Source organism: Manacus vitellinus, unplaced genomic scaffold (genome assembly GCF_001715985.3).
Source record: "Manacus vitellinus isolate BGI_N305 unplaced genomic scaffold, ASM171598v3 scaffold_6_pilon, whole genome shotgun sequence".
In the NCBI taxonomy this organism is placed as follows: domain Eukaryota; kingdom Metazoa; phylum Chordata; class Aves; order Passeriformes; family Pipridae; genus Manacus; species Manacus vitellinus.
Genome location: NW_021940750.1, coordinates 36,972,682 through 36,994,168, shown reverse-complemented (window position 1 = coordinate 36,994,168; position 21,487 = coordinate 36,972,682). Strand labels below are relative to the sequence as shown.

Genomic DNA, 21,487 nt, shown 5'->3' with positions numbered 1-21,487 from the left:
CCCTTAATTCCACTTTATTCTCTCTGTCTGTGTTTACATGTTTACAATAGGCAAGGGAAAATCTGTCTTTTTCTTTTTTTTTTTTTTTTTTTGGAGTGGATGAGGGGAAGTCCAAGAGAAACTTTCTGAGTGCCTGAATTGAAAAATCAGTCATATATTCCATATAACCAAGTACTTTAAAGAGCTATAGACACAGAGAGTTGACATTAAACTCTATCTGCCCACTACACCACCTATCTGCTTTTCCAACTGCCCCCCTTTCCCCTCCCAAATGGAAGAAAATACCTATTTGAGATGAGAGGAGGTCGTGCCTGGGATCAACAGGCAGCCATGAGACAGGGACAGAGCTCGCAGCCTCCCCGTACCCCGCCTGGCCGTGCATGTCCAACACTCGCGTCTCCCTCAGCCTCTCCCAAATCCTCCTCGCCGGTCTCGGTGCCGGCAGCCCGGAGAGCAGCTGGAGCGCGGGATGGAGCAGAAAGCCTGAAAACTTCATTCTGCAGAGGGACCTCTAGTGTTTTCCTTTCTCCATGTCCTGGCAGAGTTCCTCCAAAGTACAAATACACACAGAGCTCCCATTGTTTGCAGCCCTTCACAAGCCCACTGATCCTAATATGGAATTCAGCAGGAAACCCATGATTTCCTGACACACAGCAAGCTGGAGAAAGAAAGGAAAAACTCCATTAAAAACCTCCAGGCTCTCCTCCATGTTAGAAATGAAATGGAAAATGGAGTGGATTTAACAGGAGTCCCTGATTCCTGCGTCCCAGCTGGAGAAAGGGAGACGCGAATCAGAGCCGCAGGCTGCTGATATTTTTGAAGTCGCAGTAAATACTGAGAACTGCCGGCCAGGATGAGGATTTCCTGACTGGGACAAACGAAACGGGACAGATCTCTTTTTTATGGTATTCCTCTCTACGAATTTAATTTATTTACCTCGATGATTCTCTTGACTGATCTGGTAATTGTTAGAAGCGGCTGTGACAGCCTGGAAACATTACTATGATTTCCTGAGTTTGAGATTTGCTGCTCGCCCCCTCCTCCCCCCAACTCCAAACTCAGGAAAAGTCAATACAATCGCACTTCATTTTTCCTTCATGTGCACTTGGAAGTCCTGGGAGCAGCAAGAGCAGCAGCAGCGACAGCAGAAGCAGCAGCAAGAATGAACTGCAAGGAAGAAAATGACAACTGCACTGATGGGAGCAGGAATAACACCAAGAAGATGTTAAAATGCGTGGTGGTTGGGGATGGTGCAGTTGGGAAAACCTGCTTGCTGATGAGTTATGCCAATGATGCCTTCCCGGAGGAGTATGTCCCCACTGTGTTTGACCACTATGCAGGTAAGAAAGTGCTTTAAAAAGAAATTTAATTGAGAGCTGCGGGACAGCCAGGTGGGAGGTAAAGAAAACTCGAGGAGAGGAGAGGACAGTTCAAAAGGGATGCATGGGTTACTTCTTGTCCCGGAATGTCATTCAGGCCTGGATGGTAGCCAGGCAGCTTAGATGGCAGCACATAAAATTGGGGCAATGCAGGATTTATTCAGAGGACTTATTTGTTTGCTTCTGATTCTTATTTTGGTTTTGGCAACTAAGCAGCGTTAGGGGTGCCATTAAATCCACCGAATTTTGGGGACAACAAATGTAATTCAGACTCTATTGACTGTATTCTTGGTTGGTTTTTGAAGTTCTGAGCTTTGCAGTCTGCACTTATGAAGACCATATATATATATATATATATATACAAAAAAAATATATATACTGTCGTGATCTTGTGCCTCATGGCAAATGATGAATAAATTACAATAATTATATCCTATTTAAGGAATAATCTTTGAGAATATATCCTATTTAAAGAGTAAACTTTTTGAGAAAACCAGCATAGTATCTTTCAGTGCTGTCAGAATATAACTGTCCTTTCAGAGGCGTTTGTTACTCCATCTATAAATAGATTTTAATACTATAACTTGGTGATAGGGAAAGCAGAAGTGGTCATTGTTTTGAATACTTTATAGTGAGATAATTTGTAGTATAAGAAAAAATACAAACATAATCAAGATCATTGATGATGTTCACTGCATTGATGTGCAGAACAGACACACAGATTAAGTGCAATATTCACAGCCTCTTTCTGTAGCAATTACTTACTTTATCCAGCTGTGTCCAAAGTTATCACACAGATGGTTTATAGACTAAAACTGGTGCTCAAACATCTGCTTAAATTTTACTATCCCAAATTCTACTGTTTTTCTTCTCACAGTGTTCTTTGGCTTACAGTTGTTGTTTATGAGATCCCTGACAAACAGATTTTAGAAGCACTGCAAAACTCATTGCTTATCTTGCAGCAGCAGTTGGAGTTTAGCTCGTTCTCTTCCCACCTCCTTAAAAACTGAATTTTCATGGCGTGGCTTATCATGTGTTTGGTATTCTGTAATGGGAAAATCTCTGTTTGCATTCTGGCTTCATGTCAGGTTTAGCAGATGAACTGGCCAAACAAGAAAGCTGTGTAATTGCAGAATCTGATCCATGGAAATGTGAAGACCTTTTCCTCCACAAGAGTGGGCAGCGTCACTTCTAATGCAAGCAACTTGCATTCTCTGCCTTTCCCACCAGATAGATTGAACGACCTCTTTAGAAGAAAACCTCTACACAGACAAAATATAAGACAGAATATTGCATGTTGTAAATGTGTACTTCCATGAGCCAGAATCCATAAGGGAGCCTGGCTGCCCTATGTTGCAACAGCACCCACTTTCCCCTGATAATTTCAGATCTGTTCATCCCTTACAATATGCTGGTCCCAGCATCCGCTGCCCTTCTCCCACTCTCTCTCATGCCCTGCAAATATCTCTGCATATGGAAAAAGCCACACACTAGCTGGTGCCAGACCACCTAAGCGTCAGTCTGGGTGAGTTTGGAGTGAGTGTGGGGACACTCATGCATGCATGGGGGCTGTGCACACACAGGCACTGATGCCAGCCAGGCAGGCTGGCACTTGGTGAGGGCACCACTCCGAGTTTCTCTCCCCTGCTCAGCTACAGGTGACTCACAGGGACTTGCTTTGGTTTCCTTTCCTCTGTTAGAAGTGGTAGAAATTGCCAGTGGGCTCAAAAGTTACTGAGAGAAGGATGGAAAGATGAAGAAGCATAGTCCTGGTTTCCTTTGGGTACCAGGTAAGAGCAATATGCAAGCACTTTTAAATCAAGCTTCATTTTCAGGATTTGAAGATTTACCCTATAAAATATCTCCAGCTATTCTTATCTGCCTTCTTAAGTATGATAGCACATAAGTATAAACTATGGATATTTTCAATGGGAAAATTCAGAAAGATAAGGGAAAAAATAGCTCTGTATATTAGCATGCTACTCTGAGACAAACCCTGTCCAGAAGCAGTGGTCAAAACTAGCATTGATCAAAAAAGGAATTTCATTTTTGGGGGGAATCCCATTATTTATTAAACCAATTTCACTACAAAACTGCACATAGAATTGAGCAGTAGAAATTACTTCCAGAGCAGAGTGCTGGAAAAGGTCCCACTCATAAAAATATTGCATGGCTTAAAATATAACATAACCTATTTAAAATACTGTGGATATTGACTGAGAAAAGAACTCACTTCGGGCAGCCTTATCCCTGGACTTACAGGCTTTGAGATATTCTGTTGGAACAGCCTCTTCCACATCTACCTGCACGAAAACCCATGGTGGAGAGAAGTGGCATGGCAGTACCATGGGCATGGGGACATCACTGGCACCACAGCACACAGGGAGGCTTCATACATGGGCAGATCCTGCAGGGTGTTGGAGACTCTGGAATATCACTTTTGAATTTACCCCGGGGAACTGGTTTGTTTACCCTTGCCCTTGTCCCTGCTGAAAGCAACTCTTTCAGCTTCTCCAAAGAAGCTGAAACTGTTAGATTCAGTCCTTCTGTGCTGGAAATTTTCAAAAGCAATTAATTGCTGCAGATATTTTCAAAGCTGCACTTTCCACTGAAGGTTTTCAACCCAGGAGTTATTACCAGCAGTGGTGTGTCAGCAAGTGCTTCCTCTGATTCTCACCTGATTGTGAGTCCCGGGGCATTTACCCCTTTACCTCTTTCTAATGGAAAATGTAGGGGGGGGGGGAACATTAAAAATCAAGGATTCCAGTGGTGATCTCAGAGCAGTTTCTCACTGCCACGACTCCAGTGACTCGAGGGAGACAGTGATGCTATCCAGCCCAGCATTGGGAAAAGCTCCAGCTGCACCACTGCTGTGGCCAAGGCATTAACTGTTCATGGCCCCAAAGCACCAGCTACATGTACTTGCCCTGCTGCATTGCACCTTTTTAGTTCTTTCCCTGGACAGGTGTTCATGGAGCAGGTGAAGCAAGTGGACATACTGACAAGAGTGGCCCAGAGGAAGAAACCAGTGTTTCAAAGGGCTGAGCTCCAGCAGTGTTAGATCTGTACAGTATTTATTCTGTGCCTTTCGCATGAAAGGGCTTGAAACCACTTTATAAAGTTTGGGACCAACCTGCCTCTAAGAAAATCTAAAATACAGTAGCTGAATTTCACTTAGGGAAGGAACAGATATTCCTATAGATAACTCACACAACATTTACAACTGGATACGGCGATGCCTGGGACGAAAGGCTGTTGGTGTTTCACCACAGATGCAGCTGCACTGTACAAAATTCCAAACCAGTTATTAGCTCCACACTAGTAATATTCTGCCACAGATTTCACCCACAGTCCACAAAACCAAATTTCTTCAGGGCCTGTTGCCAGGGTTGGGGTGTGATGCATGTAGAGTAGGTTCAGAGCAATGCCAGACAGATGGGGAGGGCAAATTTGTTACTTGGATGTGAAAATGGTTTCTTTCACTGGATGTATGGAAGTTCATGAGTCTGGTTATTTCTCAAGGCATTTTGGAGAGGTTTTGCTAGAGGCCAGAGCCCTGAGTAGGTTTTCTTACTTTGGTGAATTTCCAAGTCCCACACTGGAAGTGTTTAGCCACGAGGTAAATGGTTGTTTCTAGGGCAGGCGAACCAAAGTGCTATCCCAGTGACAAACAGGATATTACTGGCAATAACTGTAACAATGGGGACTGTTTGGATAGTGAGTAGGTGCTTTGACATGCTGGTTCCATTCTGTCTTTTGAACATCAAATGCTGATTTTCCGTGAGCAAAGGTCTCTCAGCCAGGGTGACTTGTATTGTGTCTAGTTATGTAAGGTTATACATGTTTATTTAGGGCTGAGGTTGGACCAACAAAAAAATTCAACTCAACTACCAGCAGAGTTGGTTTAATAGTACCAAAGTTAGCCGACTTACTCTGTGAAATACAGAAGGGAGATGTGTGTTACTTGTTTCTTAGACAGCCACCAAGCATCCCATTTTATATTCATGAAGCCTAAAAGCACTGCAATTTTTAGCATGACATTTATTCACCCTAAAATCTATATTTAGGCTTCCTGGAGAGGAGACCAATGTCCCTCGCCTGTCAGTGTTTAATAGGCATTTGGACGATGCCCTTAATGACTTGCTGTAACTTTTGGTCAGACCTGAAACGGTCAAGCAGTTGGACTAGATGATCACTGTAGGTCCCTTCCAAATGGAAATATTCTATTCTATTCCAATGTGCATTCTTTATGTAAAAAAACCCTCAGTGCTTGAGGAGCAGTAACAATGGCATGCAACTAACTTGGCCCATTGAGCAGACAAAGGTGAATGGGCTCCTTAGATGGTTGCAGTCTGAGGAGAAGAGGGTTGTGACTACTAAACTGTCTAGTTTAGGCACAGTGCAGACATGAGTACCATACAAATAGCTTTAAAAGCCAAAGTTGCATCTTAGGGAAATGAGCGAGGTCAGTCCTTCCAAAGGAGAACTGCAAAGCATCTGCAAAAAGTAAATGGTGTAAAAATGTCCCTCCCTCCCCTCGTGTGTCGGCACAAACTGGTGAATATTTATAAATAGTGAATCCATTTGAAAAAAATTAGCAGTGGCATGTGATCAGCTAATGAATAGCATACAGAATAGCTCAGCCCTGACTGAAGCTCTGTAAATAAAAAGCAATATAGAAGACAGACATTACTTACTGTTAGGAGACACATTTTTTTGTTCTTTAGTGATGATTCAATGTAATCTGTCTGACTTTGCACTGAAGTGGGCTGGAGCATTCACCAGTTTCACAGAGGAGTGATCCCAACCTTGCTGGCCAGACAAGCCAAGTAAGAAGGGAGAGTCTCCTGCTCTGGCATTTTTATTAGCATAGGGGCAGTACTACTACTATTGCCCAGAGCAGCCAGCTTGTACCTGTGCAAATCCATAAATCTATTATATTTTGTCTATATGCCAGAGCACTGACTCAAATCCCTGTTCCTTGTGTCCTCCCACGAAAGGGAGGAGTTGGAAGTGGGCTATCACTCATCGTGGGGCTGCTCATGGCTAGTTGCTCTGTGTCCTGGGGCAGGCAGGAGCACCCAAGGGAGGAAGGCCCAGCACCAAGCAGCTTTGCCTTGCAGCCTCTCCCCATGGGGCAGGAACCACCAGCCAAGAAACCAGATGGGAGCCATAACATCCCAAATTTCTCCAGCTACAGGCATGAGAGCACATCTGTCCGTGCTTTTGATGTGATAGTCACTTTTAACTGATTGCTATTGCACATTGGTTTCAACCCATCTCTGCTTGCCATGGTGTGTAAGTGATGATTTAAACCCTATACCATCCCTTTTTTTTTTTGCCCCTGTTGAATCTTCATTAGACAGCAAGGGACTGCCCAAGGAGATTCACAATTTCTGCACGAGTGCTGCCATGGGAGTCTTCACACTACCACATTCTTGAGACAGTTGTCTCCTATAAACAGTCTTGGTAGCACATTAGAGAAACCCTTCATGTAATGTTTGGGGTCATTAAACTGAAATATCTATAAATAGCACTGAAAGAGAGCTGTGATGTTTCTTTGCATGGATGTTTGCTGTGGTTTGGTTTTTTTCCTTTTAATGTTCATCCAGTTTTGATGGTACAGATTTGAACTATATCACTGAGACAAGAAAGCACTGACTCTCTGCCAATTTTCCTGGTATCATCCAGAATAAACCAAGGATCTCAATAAAACATTCGAGGTACAATGCAACAGAAACCCACCAGTGCAATTCAAAGGTTTTCATGGCTGAATTTTTTGAAGATGAATTTTACAGAACCACTTATTCTTAGCCCCTCCACAGAAGGTTTGATTCTGAGTCCTGAGTCACACAAGTCAGAGGTGATCTAGTGATCCTAAGGCTTTTTCACATCCAGGAAACCTGGACAGTCCTTATACCAAAAAGGTGCCTTTTTCCATAATCACCACGGTTAGCCCCCTTTCAAATGAGACAGGCACCACATACACCCCCAAGCATCTTAGGGCCCTGTTCTTCTGAAGGTGTTTTGCAGTGTGCAAAGACTCGAGATAACTATCGCTCCTATCTCTTCCTCACACACATCCCTGTATTGTCCTGTGGGTGCACAATCCACTTGAAACCCATGGAGACAGAGGTGTGTGCATGCTTTGGGATCCTATTTCTCAGGGCAGATCGTTTCTGCAGCAGTGCTCTGAGTGCTGTGGTGACAAAGTCCCCGTTGTCCCCTGTCCCCCTACGGCTGTGAGTGGAGACGAGCCTGCAGCACCTGAGCTGCTTCCTACCTTTGCCTCTGGCTCTGTCATACAGCTTCTCTTAGTGCTGCTACCATTCCTGGTTTGATTTTATTTTGACTTTATGCTACAAAAGAGGCACAAAAAAGCTCTGCACCAATCCTTTCCCCACCTAGGACTCCACTGACAGCCCAGAAGCTGCAGCAGCCTAATGCAGAGAACTGATTTCTTCAGCCAGTATCAGTCAGTGGGTGCCCTTGGGCATCAAACACAGCAGGGGACAAACACTGCACCATGAATGACATTTGCAGTTTGAAAACTAGATGTAGAAAGTAAGCAAACTACAGCACACATCAGGAAGGACAGTACCAGGAATTAGAGGAGTAGATGAAGCAGCCATGTTACTTTATCCAGACTTATCCAGCCTAAATTCCACCTAAGCCCCTCTGTCTACTCTTTTGTATTAGCTATGTGGTGTCTGAAGGGCAAGGGGAATCACAAAGAACACTAAAAGAGGAGTTAGACCATTTGAATGTGTATTGGTGGTTTGGGTGTAGAATGATGGGATTTTTCTTAAGGTCAGGCACAGGCCTGAGGGAATGGGTTGGAAAGACGGAAAAGTGAAAAGGCTCAAAAAGAAATATTTCTTTGCGTGGTATGTGATTAACCCAAGGACTTATTGCTTTATGGAAGTTTCTGAGGACAAAATTTTAACAAGGTTTGCAAAAAAAGGAGGTTGGATCAGATATCAGGGAGATTGAGTGCTATCACAGGCTAATGAAAAAGCCTTCTGCAAGAAGTGAGCTGACACCATCTTCTGTTAAGAGTCCAGGACAAGACCTACATTTGGTCTGATGAATGGCAAATCATCTTAAAGCTGCTCACCACTATGTCAGAGAGGAAGACATTAGGCTGTGGATTTGGCACCCTTGTGCTCAGAGCTATGGAAAGGGACTTTTTGGAGTGATTCTTCTGGTATGTGGATGGGCAGATTTTGAAATTTTGCTTATGCATCAATGGACTGCGACAAAGAGAAATGGAGGGATTTGTCTGGATCACGAAAAGGGTTAACAGTGGTAGCAATGAGAAAATAACCCTTTTCTTCTCCACTGCTCCAAGTTAATCAGTCCTAGTCTTTCCCTCCCCTTCTCATCAGTGTAACTTTGCAGGAGGTGACATCAACTGAGAAAACCAAAACTGGAACTGTTGCCTCTGGCCCTTGAAGGACAATCTCTACAGCTTGAACTAAATCACATCCACTGTCTTAAAATCAATAATTGACTCAGTACATCTGTCCAGCCACCCACACAAGAGGGCAAAGCCGCTTACAGGTAGTGCCAGACCAGGTGCACACTGGCAGCCAGGCAGATGGTTTCCAACAGAAGATCTTCCACGTGCGAGAAAGAAAAAACAAACTTAGCAAAGAAATCCAAGCAAGCCAAATTCCTAGGAATGTAAAAACTTCATTTCTGCAGGATGTGGCAGAAAGGTTTTAGTTACTGATTAAGTCAGTGCAAAACACCTCCACTAAAACTACTTTCTCATATTCTGTTCTCTTGATACACCTTGATACCTTGACATCTGTATTAGTGATACATATCATTTCTACTGTGCATCACTGTGTGTATTTTGCCCTGCAGGCAGTGCCAGTCATACACTCTAACTTTCCAGTTGTTATGTCCAGGCCTAATGACATCATGGAAATGGCAAGGGATGAGGAAGAGCAAACATGTTTCCTTCAATTGTTCTGTTCGGACAAAGTCATTAAACAGTAATGACATCTCTTGTCAAATCATTATTTATCTTTGCAATGAAAAAAATCCAAATTATTATATTTCTCATCTGCTTTTAGGAGTCACCACTCATCAGTATCCTGTCAGTTATATTTTTCTTTACCTGAAGTTATGGATCTTCCAGCTAAGTCAGGGAATATGTTACTAAAGAATGGAAGTGTTATGAATTTTCACCCCATGTTTTATGCCAAGAGGTACTGAGTGAATGAATTCTAAACTGGATTATTGAACTAGTATTCATCTCCCTTTTTCCCCCAAATAATAGCAGTGAAAATTAATTTTGAAGTAATGCCTAATAAGTAAAAGCTTAGGAAAAAAAAAAAAGTTGATTCACCTTATTTAATATCAACCATTAATTTCATTCGAAGTCAGAAGTCTCTCAGCCAAGACAAGCTGTGTTACCAGAAGCCTTGGCTGAATCTGGGGACTAGACTTTATGTGCAACCTGTACATGTGCTAAAATGCTCAAGTTTCATTCATCAACCAATGGCTTTCCCACGTACCCAGGTGGACGGGAAAGCTCTCCCAGATCTGAGAATGAACCATTTCACCTCACTGCAATCCCAAGCACCATCCCTCTTGTCTTAGCAGTGAGGATGCAGCCAGGTGAGCAGCATGAGGGAGGACCCAGGGATACAGCCCAGCTGTGTGGCTGCTGCCACCTTTGGATTCAGATTGCATCTCTTTTGGAAACAGTTGCAGATCTCATTACACAGCGATGGCTTCTCCTGAGCATTTGTTGTGTAGCAGACATACTCACAGATTTAGGAACAAGAGCAAAGCCCTCTTCTTAAACAGCTATCACTGTGGGCACGGAAGGTCCTATGGCAGAGTAGGGAAGATGGCTTGGAAGGGTCCTGGGGGACACAGTACCATCTTTAGGCACTCGGGAGTTGGTGTCCCCTAGTCTCCATCGCTAAGGTGGTGCATTTGGGATCCCTAGGAAAGGGAGGTCATGAAAGGCCATGAGAGCTTGTTATTTCAGCTAACACAGATCCCCAGATTCAGTGTGTGTCCAGTGCACCAGCAAATCCAGCACTGGGGTTGCCCCAGGGTTGCCTTTTTACTCAGGAGCTGGCACAGCAATGAATCCATAAATACAAAATGCGCCAACCAGCCTCAGGGGACGAAAAGGCTGGAAAAAACTTTCACTGACAGGAGAAGCACTGGGAAAAAGAGAAAACTCCCAAAGGAAGAAGATTGACAGCTGTAAAAATATTCCCAAGCACAGTGGCACAGGAGGCATAGTCAGGAGGGTGATGGTTTGGGGCAGGAGGGGAAGAGCAGCACAGCGCTGTACCAGCATCCTCACTCCTGGTTTAGGACAGTGTGCAACAGTCTCATGGAAATAGTAGTCCCAGAGATGAGCACAGGAGCCAGCATTTAGGCATCTGAAAGAGTTAAAAAGGACTGTGCAGAGGGGCTGGACAGAAAGGTCCTGCCACAGTGCAGGAGGATGCCTGAGATGACTCACTAAAACTACTTTCCAACCCCTGCAAACAGAGGCCACGTCTCCTATTAAAGACTCTCTGGCACAGACTCCAACTATAACTTTGAAGTAATGGTATTAACATATCTACTCATGCTAGGCTTTCTGCATACTTTAAGGAAAAGAACAGCTTCAGCAATGAGTGGGAAAACATACATGTTTAAACATAACATTAATTTTTATCCCCTGGGAGATGGGGCAAAAAGAGCATCTATTTACAATAGTACTCTGCTTTGCTGAGAACAGACTTTAAGGAAAATCCCATAAGGTTGGAAAATGTGTTTTAAGTTCACAAGCTGTCTCATACTCTGGTTCCAGAGTGGGCAGCTATCCAGCTGCTGTGTCCTCCCAGGCCGTACCCTCTCCATCTAGGACATGCTTGGTTTCCGAGTAATCCTCTCAGCTCCACTTCAGAACTGGTTAACTTACTTCAGCATGTTTTCCTCCAATAACTGGGTGTGTAGTCTACATCTTGGCTAATTTTGGGAGCCCTGTTGCTTGAGAGCCTGTCCACAAGCAGCCGAAATGCTTGATTTTTCATTTAAAAGGTGAGGCATTTCCACCAGAGAATCTCAGCTCCAGAACAAACTCACGCTGAAAACACCTTCTGAGACCATCTATTTTATGCTATATATACCAAGAAATGGCCTGTGGAAGTAATGCTCAGGAATTCATGTTGTCCATTCCAGTCTGGACGAGAGCACTGCTAGACAGGTTGGTTGGGTTGTAATATGCTGCTTCCCAAGTGGATCCACATGGGCACACAAACACCACTGAGGGTTCGTGGTGTATCTGCAAATACCTCTAGAGAGGTGTTTGGAAGCTGCATCTTTATTTTTGTTTAGTTATAGCTGCACATAAACCTTTTCAGCTATACTAAAACCACAAAGGATGCTACAGAGTTGCTTGTGATTTCTTTCTAGTTTAATCCCATTTTTACTCACTGAAAACTTGCCATTAAGAATTTCAGCAAAAGCATGAACAGCATCTAGGAAGGCATTTGGATGTTATTATTTAAGCTCTTAGAAAGGCCTTTTACCTCCACAGTGCAGCTTTCCTTTGTTCTGTGTAGCCAGGAATGTAACCAGTAAATTCCAAAAATGAAGAACAATTCCCTTCGTCCCATTACCTTCTAGTTACTGCTCAGAATATCTTAAGCCTGTTCCAGGAACACAAGGTTGCAACATCTCTCATTAAAAAAATATATGTGAAGTACAGCTTTAAGAAAGTAATTTTCCAGGAATATCATCCATGAAAACAGGATCAAACTCGACACTGAAAAAGGAGTTCATATTCCAAAAAATATTCAGCTAATCTGCCAAAAAACAGGCATTACAGAAGAAATCCAAATTAGCTGAGCCAGTTTGTGATATCATTAATATAGAGAATTTCCCTTGCCACACGTAGAAATAGTCTCTGATGGACTGTGCCACGAGAAGATCTGCTAGGCATTTACCTAAACCATTCGGTTTGGTTCAAATCCAGAGGGGTGAGGTTGCTGTGGTTCTTGTTATTTTAATGTTTCAGAGTGTTAAGTGCATTTTCTCCCTCTAGTCTCCCTCCTGGGAAGCTGCTAAAATGGTGAAATAATTCATTCTTCTATTATTTGAATCATATTGCCCAATTTATTTCTTTTCCTGTAAAGAGCTCCTTGTAGCAATACCATAAGTCCCTCCTGATGCTTCCAAGGAAGGAAGAAGCAACAGGGAGTGTGAATACAAGATGAAGTCCCAAATCTGAAGTAATTTTTACAAAGCTCTGTGCCAAGATAATGGTGGAACAGCAATAACTTGTGTTGTCCCCATATGGTGCTCCAAACTGGGTTTCTCTCCCCCTGCCTTCTATTTAAATGCATGAACATGAGAGTTTGGAAAAAAAGTAATAATACAAGTCTTAAAACAATTTTGCGAGGAAAATAGCATTTTGAGACTACACCCAACAGGGTGGAAACTCCTGAGGACACAAAGCTTGTCCCTGACTGAATGCATTCACAGTATGTCTTTGTGAGGTGCATGAGACAATTCATACAAAGATCACCCAACTAGGGAGCACCTTGTACCTTTTATCACATTAAGTCTTTCCAGGTCCTGATCTCCTTTCTACAGCTCCCTCCAGCTTTCAGAATAAACAGCCACATTTCCTTTTTTTGGTATTTATTTTCCACGTTGCTGTTTTTTTCCCTCAATGAACAGTGTCTTTCCACCTGAAATGCTGAAGAAAAAAAAAAAAGACAGTTTGTCTTTCCAAAGCTTGCCTGGGTACAGCATGGGACATGGAGCTGGCCAGAACTAGACAGGGGTCCTGCAGAGCCACCTCTGAGCAAGCTGGATCCAAAACCCAACCCCAGACATTGCACTCATAGCAGCTGCCCCACAAGCACCGAGTGATAATTGTTACCGTGTGTCCCCTCTGATTCCTCAAGCGCTGCCGAGCCGGCGAGGGCTGCAGCTGACCAGGGCATGGGAGCAGATGTTCCTGCCTTCTGACAGATGTCAGCTCTGCTCATGGAAAATGCCATCTGAGATGAGTGAGAACCAGCAAGCAGCCAGACATGGCTTTGCAGGAGGGTAGTGGGACCACCCCGCAGTGACCACTCTCCATTCCAGAGACCATCCCGCAGCCACCCCTTTCCTGGCAAACCCCTGCCACAGCATTCCACAAAAAACATTATCTCAGCATTGCTGCTTGTGCGTAAACTGGAGAAGGTCAAACGAGCCAAGGAGCTGCATGAGAACCAAAAAATACCCAAGTAAATAGGAGAGAAGGACTGGAGGACTGTGGTAAAGAAATGTACATCCTTACAGGATGGAGGGGAAAGGTATGTTTAAGAGAAGACAGTCCAGAAACAGTCTATAAATCATAAACCAAATTACTTGTAGCAAATATGTTTGGGGGAATATGACTCATAATTTTGAACTTTTAGGGTTAGCAAAAGTTCTGGCCAGAGCATTTTTGATGAACTGTCCCACCAAGAGAAAATGCTGATTCATGAAAGTTGACGCATTTTTTAAATACTTGAAAGGACAAATTCTTGAGGTCCAGGGCCCTCTGGTTATTTCTGACAGTGCAGCAAAAAAGACCCAAATTGAAAACATAATATCTGAAGGTTTTGTTTTCATTCCATTGTAAAATGAAAACAAATTGTAAAACCTCAGAAGTTGTCGGAAAGCTGAATTATCATCCCCCTGGCCAGTTCTAGTTGGTTGCTGCTATTATCCATTTTACAGTTACTGTATTGCAGTCATTACTATCCAAGGGCAGGCTTACTCCCACTTCCTGTAAATGAAATGTTTGCCCAGCAAAGACAAAAAATTCCAAGGACAGTGCTTCAAATAGCGTGAGCTCAGGTGTGGTTTGGGGCTCTCTCAATACAAAGAGCTGGGAGAGGTTGGCAATCCTCTCAAGCCTTGGCAAACCTCATGGCAGAGCCAGGCAAGTGCTTAGGAGAAGGGAAAACAGTCTTTGAACTGAGTGTCACTCATTATGGTTTTACCCTCTCTGGTACAGTCAGAGGAGTTTTTTCTCCTCTTCTCCTTTGACAACTTTTGTCATCACATTACTGTCCAATAAATTCATATTTCTAACTTATAAGACCACATAGGTTTAATTCCCAGAAGAAGGAAGTTAGCCCAAGCACTCTCAAAAGTTTGCAAAGTACATCTTCCCCCTGCCAGACACCATCTCACTCCAGTGAGTGGTCCCCAAAGTTAGGGAAGGTGGAACAAGGACTTCACCTCTGATGCCCAGTGGGCATGGAGGGAGGTGTTTGTGACCACATTCTGGTAATGCTGCTTGTAGATTATGGAGGAAATATACAGTAAAGGACCTGATTGGGAGTTTATGCCATATTCAGTTAGGAAGTACACCATCGTGGGTAGGGGAATTGGATTGTTTAAAAAACAGTTTAAACTTGAAATTCAACCTATATTCCAGTTTCTGTCAGGTCTCTTTCAGGATCCCTCCTGTAGAGCTACATTTCTATTATCTGTCACATTAACAAACCAAGACACTGCCATTTGATAGGAGGGATTCATTCCATAAGCCTGGAGCTAAAATGGTCTGTCCTTCCCGGGAGCTTCTCAAGGGAGGCCTCAAAATCCTGTCTCTCATATGAATTACATCTGACCTAAGGAAGTTCATTTGTGGTGTCTGAGGACCACTGAATTTCAGATTTCATATATGGGCCACCCTTTTGAATGTGTTCCTGCTGTGGGCTGTCAGGCAAGAAATAAAACAGAGACATCAGAAATAATGAGAAGGCACTACCGACGGAGCCTAATGGATTTTCTTCCTTAGAAGAGCTGGAAGCACAACCTGAAAGAGACTGGTTTCCTTTCCCAGTGAGCACGGTGGGTGTGGGTACCTAAAATTAGATGTAGTCTCTATTAGTTGTAAATATTTATGCCTGTTGCCATAATACATGGCTTTTAGTCTGACGGTCTTCAGAATGAGGAAATCGTGGTAAATACATTTTGGTATTGAAAAAGGAAGAAATAATAGAATTTTAGACAGTCCTTTTCAAGGTTAGCTATGCTCACACAAACCATTGGGTTCATCTGGTTTTTGGAAGGCTCACAGAGCTGGGGTCAAACAAATCTAAGTCAGGAAACCCTTGAAGTGAAGGAATGTGTGACATACAATAAAAGGCCAACAAGTAGATGAATAAAATAAGGGGGGAAAGCAGGTAATTTCCTTAATGCATTTCTGTGCAAAATTCTAAGATCCCAAGAAATCCTAATGAAGATATTTATGACACACAATAGATAATTTCTCAAGCAGGAAATATCAATTTTCCACTTATATATTTGCAGGACATGCAGGGAAATGTCCATATATTAATAATTGCATGATTTATTTTTGTAAAAGAATTAGATGACAAAGCAACCATATGTTTGGGGATTTTTTTCCCCAAATTTCTTTCTTTTCTGTATTAATTTATACAAGCAATTGGAGAAGTACCTATAGTTTCCATTTCAGCAAATTTTCCTCAAAATCATTTCACAGATGCCTTTTGCTAAGCAAAGCCAACACCTCCAATGTCTCTCATCGTTTCACAGATGCAACCCCTGTTAATTACAGGGGCTCATAAATGAGCTTTATTTCTCTCCATGTTTTGTAATAGTATGTACAGAAGAAAAAGAGGTTGGTCAGCAGGGAAATACAGATACCACATCTCCAGTGCTGGGAAATCTCTCATATACCTGCTCAGAGAAAGGCAACTCCACCAAAATCCTGGTAAGGGCCAGAGTTCACCAGCAACAATAGGAGAGAACAGTAACAGGAACCAGAAAGTCCGGACAGATCAGGCAAAATAAACACCAACTTCAAAAAATGTGCAAAGCCCAGAAGGAAACTGGACTTTGGCATTCGCCCTGTACAATGGAGCTGTTCCCAGGGTAGAAAAATATGCAGTTGGCTGGAAAAGTTTTCTCTCTTGCCTGGGCACCTCAGGCCATGGCCAGATGTGAGAGGATGAAAAACACATCTTTCTACCTCTTAATCAAAACTAGGTCAGGGGTTTTGAAGCCACCTTGTAGAGCTGGAGACCCCATTCAAATTCAATTTGAAAACGAACATTTTGGCTTCCTTGGAAAATCCTCTCCCCTCATTTTGACTCCCAAGAGGTTCAAATCCTCTCACGCAGCTTCCTGAGCTGCTGAACGTTCCCAGTTCCTCCATGGCCAACAGTCCTGCCACAGACATCAGGGTCTTCCCTGCAGGATGGCAACAAGTCCATCCCTCAGCACCCACCCTTTAGTTTATAGAATGGTTCATTTGGGTGACCATTAAACCTTTGCCTATGGAAACACAAGTGCTAAGGAGGAGTCTCAGTATCAGAGACTCTTAGTGGTTGTAGAAGAGGATGTCAGATATATCACAATTTTTGCAATCATCCAGTTGGAGGGAAGGCCACAAATTCCCTTAGCTCAGCAAAAATCTGTGGTAACTGGGAGATGATCGCTGACATGGCGAGTGCAACGGATACACTCCAGATGTCTCTTCGACATCTGCTGGGATTTATATCTGCCCATTGACACATGGGAAACCTCAGTTCTGAAAAAAAAAAAAGAAAAAAAGAGAGATCTGTGCACTGAGTTTATAGTAAGGTAGCCAAGACTAGAACTTCTAGTGGTTTGTTTGTCATCTTGCTATTTCTAGAAATACCTCCCTCTGCCCTCTTGGACACCAGAGTATGTGTTTCCCAGACCTGTAGCTGTCTTAAAAGAAAACAGATCATCTCCTAGGAAGAAGTAAGTTTAGGGAGATCAATATGTCTGAAGGAACAGGGGTGGGAAAAACTCCAGAGAAAAATGTTTAAGAAGGAAAGAAAAAACACTCTGCGGTTTCCCATCATCCACATACCCTAAGGTAAGGAAGGAGCGTTTTCCAAGGGAGGAAACATAGTCATACATGGCAGCACAGGCTAAAGGATATGGCCCTGACTTCAAAAGGATACAACCCAGACAATACTCTTTCACTTTGTAATTACAAAGTGAACAGTAAGCTTATGATGATGAAATTATTCATAAGATCGAATTAACTTGTCCCCAGTGTCTTCCTGTCATTACAAGAAGACATTCTTTTTCCATAACTCATCCTCAGGTTACTTTAGCACTGGCTTTCTGGATACCAATGCATCATTGACCAGGTAGATATAACCTGTCTGACTCCAGCCATCTGTTTGTTAAATAACAGAGTCTGCTCAGACACCCTAAGCTGCCTTATGAACATAGCAGCAACAATTTAGCATTTTAGCTGAAGGGAGTGTGTTTGAGCAGTTATATAGGCATGCATTTCCTGACATTTTTCTCATCCTAATTTCTCCAGAGGGTCCCAGCAGTGGTCAATCCATGTGTTTTCCAAAATATGCTCCCAAACTCAAAGTCCAAAGATCCTGCATGTAGAAAGGAATGTTGCTGTTCTGAAAGGGCAGAGATTTTTGAGAAGCCCCTTTGTTCTGAAATCCTCTTAAAACCAATCCAAAGCAGTTTCTTAGTGGTCCTCAGTGGCACGCTTTAAACAAGATTTAAATCTCATATCTTTGCCATTTGCTCACTGTTTTCCCCACTGAAATGGCACCAGCTGGCCATTATTATTTCACACACTAGAGGGTTCAAATGTTCATCAGCTCTCCAATTCTGGGAGCTCTCATTACAAAGAGCAATAGAAGTTTCTGGGCTGTTTGGTCAAAAAACACACTTCATACATAAGCACAGCATAATAATGCATATGCTGCCCAACGTTAAACAATTCACTGCATGCTATTGAATGCTTAAAAATAAAATGAACCACTGTTATTTTAGATTATCTTGATCATTAAAGCCCTGCAGGCAGCAGGCATCACAGCAGTTAATAGTAACAGAATTTAACATCAAGGAGTAGGATATATTAAGTAAACATTAAGTTCAACCCATAAACAGTCTCTAGTATAAGCACAGCAATACATGAGGGCTCACAGGTTTTATATAAAAGCAGGTTTGTGTCAATACTCACATTTTGTTTGGAGGGAAACACAGGCTTGGGAGGATCACACAGCTGCAGGGCAGGAATCACGGCCAAATCATCTGTGTCACGGACCAAAGCTTTACCCACAACCCACCCCGCCTGCCCTCTTGTGTGCTCAAGAGTTTCTTTGGCCCTTATATTTCACCTGGAAGAGTTCAAGGTTTAATCCCTGTTTCCCTTGATAAAACAGTTCCCAGTCAGCCATCACATTGTGATTTTTGTTTCGGCGTCTGTTTGTAGACATGGAATGGAATCCATCCTGCTGAAGGAAACATGCCTGTTTTTATGTTTGAGATAGGGATTTCACCCTCTGCCCAAAAGCCTTTCCAGCTGGGCAGCCAGGCTTTCTCTTTACTCCCCTTCAGGCTGTTTCTCCCGGCCTTGCTGAGTCCATTCCCACACGAGTGGACTGTGGACCACAACGAGTTCACGTGCTTTCTGCCGCTGAGGGCCACCTTCCATATCTGCCAGCGAGACTCCATTCAGCCCCCATGCAGGTGTAAGCCTGTGTTTGCCCCCATGCATGGGAAGGAAAGTCCTTCCCCTATGTATGTTTACAGTCATCTGGGCTTAAACACTCATTAAAGATAAGTACACACTTGCGTGTTTTGCTGAAACAACCCCAGAATGAGGAAAGTCGGAATTACGCAATATGGAAAGAATACTCTCCATTTATTAAGCGTGTCTTGACAGTACATTAAAAAAAAATTCTGGAGCTTTCTTCTTGGCCAAATATTTCTCCCACTTCATACCATAGGTATGCTCCAGTTGTGCTGGGAGCAGAATGGCAATATTATGACTCACTTCATATTGTAGGCAGGAAGTACCGTATTTTGTTCCAGAAAGAAATAGATCGTAGGCATAAGATTTAAAAGGCAGCTTTTTGTAAACTCCACTCTGGTATATTCTGGAGCACATTTTGAACGGTTGCACCATCCAGTCCCTCTCCAGCTACAGCCCTGGCTGTGCTTATTTTTAAATTTATAACTGTGCTGGGAATATGGCATGTCCAAATTAACTTACGGCGGCAAGTGCGGGAGTTAAATGAATTTTTTCTGTTTCTTTCCAGAGCGACTCTCATGGCAGCAATTGCTGCCACACGCTTTTGCCATCAATTCAATGTTGTGTCTGTGCTGAAGCACTCAGGCACGGATGAAATTATGCTGTTCCTGTGTCTCTTAAGGGCCTATTAAAGTGATCCAAATCTTTTGGTTTGCTAGCCTATGGGAAGTGGGAATGATCATCCTCCCGCTTTGGTTTTGCATTAATTATACATGGTTGGCCAGCCAAGACTACCAGTGGCTGAAGGTTTAGATATAAGTTTTCTTTGGTAGGGTGGAAGTGAAAAGCAATTTAATTCCTGGTGTTGAACAGATGAGGCAAATTCCCTATACTGTTTAGTACCAGCACGTTTCATTTGTAACAATCCAGCACCGTCCCCTCTGCGTAGGGTCAGGCACCAGCTGGTGCCACTGGCCCCTGCAGACTCAAACTGAAAACTTCAGGAGAGCACGTGCAATTCCTAAAAAACATGCACTCTGGTAGAAACAAACCCTGGGAAACAATACCCTGACTCACAGCCCTTCTCACTAGTTCTGGAGCATTTTTAAATGCAACTGCTTTGTCTCAAACCTGAAGGTACTTAGACCATTGATGATGTTTACTCCAGAAGCGCCCTGAGCACTAACTGTGTTTTTCACTTTTGAAAAGCAAAGGCCATGTGTCAGGGCTTTGTGAGCCACACCAGCCAGCCACGCATTCTAGGGCTTGCCTGTTAAAGGATAGCATCAGTATACCTGTCTGGAACACACGGAAATCACGTAAAATGTTGGAGGTTCCTTTATATACAAGCCCAGCAGGCAAAAATTATGATTCCCTTCTGTGATTCGGATTTTATACCCACGGTTTGTGTTTAACCAGCAAAGCCTTTGACCACCCTCTGCATGCCTTGGTGGCTGTTTCACATCGAAGAACCCAGGGCAGATAGAGCAGCACTGGGAGCCTCCAGCCTGCCTGGCCTTGGCTTTGGGCCAGAAATCCTTCCATCCTCTGAGACCGACTCAGCCCCTCGTAAGCCCCGAGCTTTACTGGGATCAGCTGCACCTGATGCTTTTGGTTCAGGGCTGCATTCCTCGAGGGAACCTTGAATCCCTCCAAGGATCCACTCCAAGCAGGCTTTTTTTCTTCCTCTTAGGAAGCCAACAGTGCAGGATACCGGAGACTTCCTTCAGATGATATCCATGCAGATGAAGCCTTAAAACTGTTGGTTGTGCAGGAACAGAGCCAGACAGAGGCATTTTGCTTTGGGTGGCAGCATCCTCCAGAAACCGCCTTCCCCATCAACACAGCAACCCAAAAACCTCTGGGAAAGCCCCCAACTCCCATGGCTGCCAGCTGGGGCTGTGCAGGGCACCAGAGTTATCGTGGAGAAGGACACTACAGAGTTAAAAAGACACGCTATCAGGGTGTAAACACATGTCCTGTAAGACCACATTGGAATTATTTCTCTCTATATCAAGTCAGTCTTACAAAGAATGCTCTTGAAATGGAAAATACCCAAAAGGTCACAAAAATAATGGAAGGTTTAGAAAATAATATCTAGAGGAAAAAAATTTCAGCATTGCAGACATCAAAGCCAGGGACTGTGTGGAAAAATAATACAGAGCAGCAAGGTAACAGTCCAGAGGGACTAGGGAGGAATAGAGAATAGGAAGCTCAGGGCAGAAGGGAACCTCTTTTTTTATTGGCGTTAAATGACCACCCAACAGTCCAAAATTTGGAATACAGGTTTTTTTACTAAAATTCATAGTATAACCTGTGGGCCAGTTGTAAAACCAAATAAACTACCTGGAGAAATTCCTGTGTCACAGTCATTGCAAGTCCAGAGCAAGACTGGGAGAGGAATGAATGTTCCTTCACATGGCCCAACAGCGTCTTCACCTCCCAAAGCCTGTTTTTGTCCTGTTTATCTGGTAGAATAAAAATCTACAATAATATCCAAAGAAAGCCATTTTACTCTCAGCATACTGTGATGGTTGGAGACTGCACAGGCATAGTAAAACAATCTTCACAGCATCCTTCCATCCTG

At 43.3% G+C, this 21,487-nt stretch overlaps 1 protein-coding gene across 1 annotated transcript in view; it reads left to right on the top strand.

Moving 5' to 3' along the window:
- Positions 1 to 614: 614 nt before the first annotated feature.
- RHOJ (ras homolog family member J) overlaps positions 615 to 21,487 on the top strand; it is a 61,913-nt gene continuing 41,040 nt past the window's right edge. Inside the window, exon 1 of the mRNA XM_008925828.3 lies at positions 615 to 1,340. Within this exon, the coding sequence (XP_008924076.1) occupies positions 1,163 to 1,340 (178 nt within the window). The 5' untranslated portion in view covers positions 615 to 1,162. The remainder of the gene's footprint in view (positions 1,341 to 21,487) is intronic.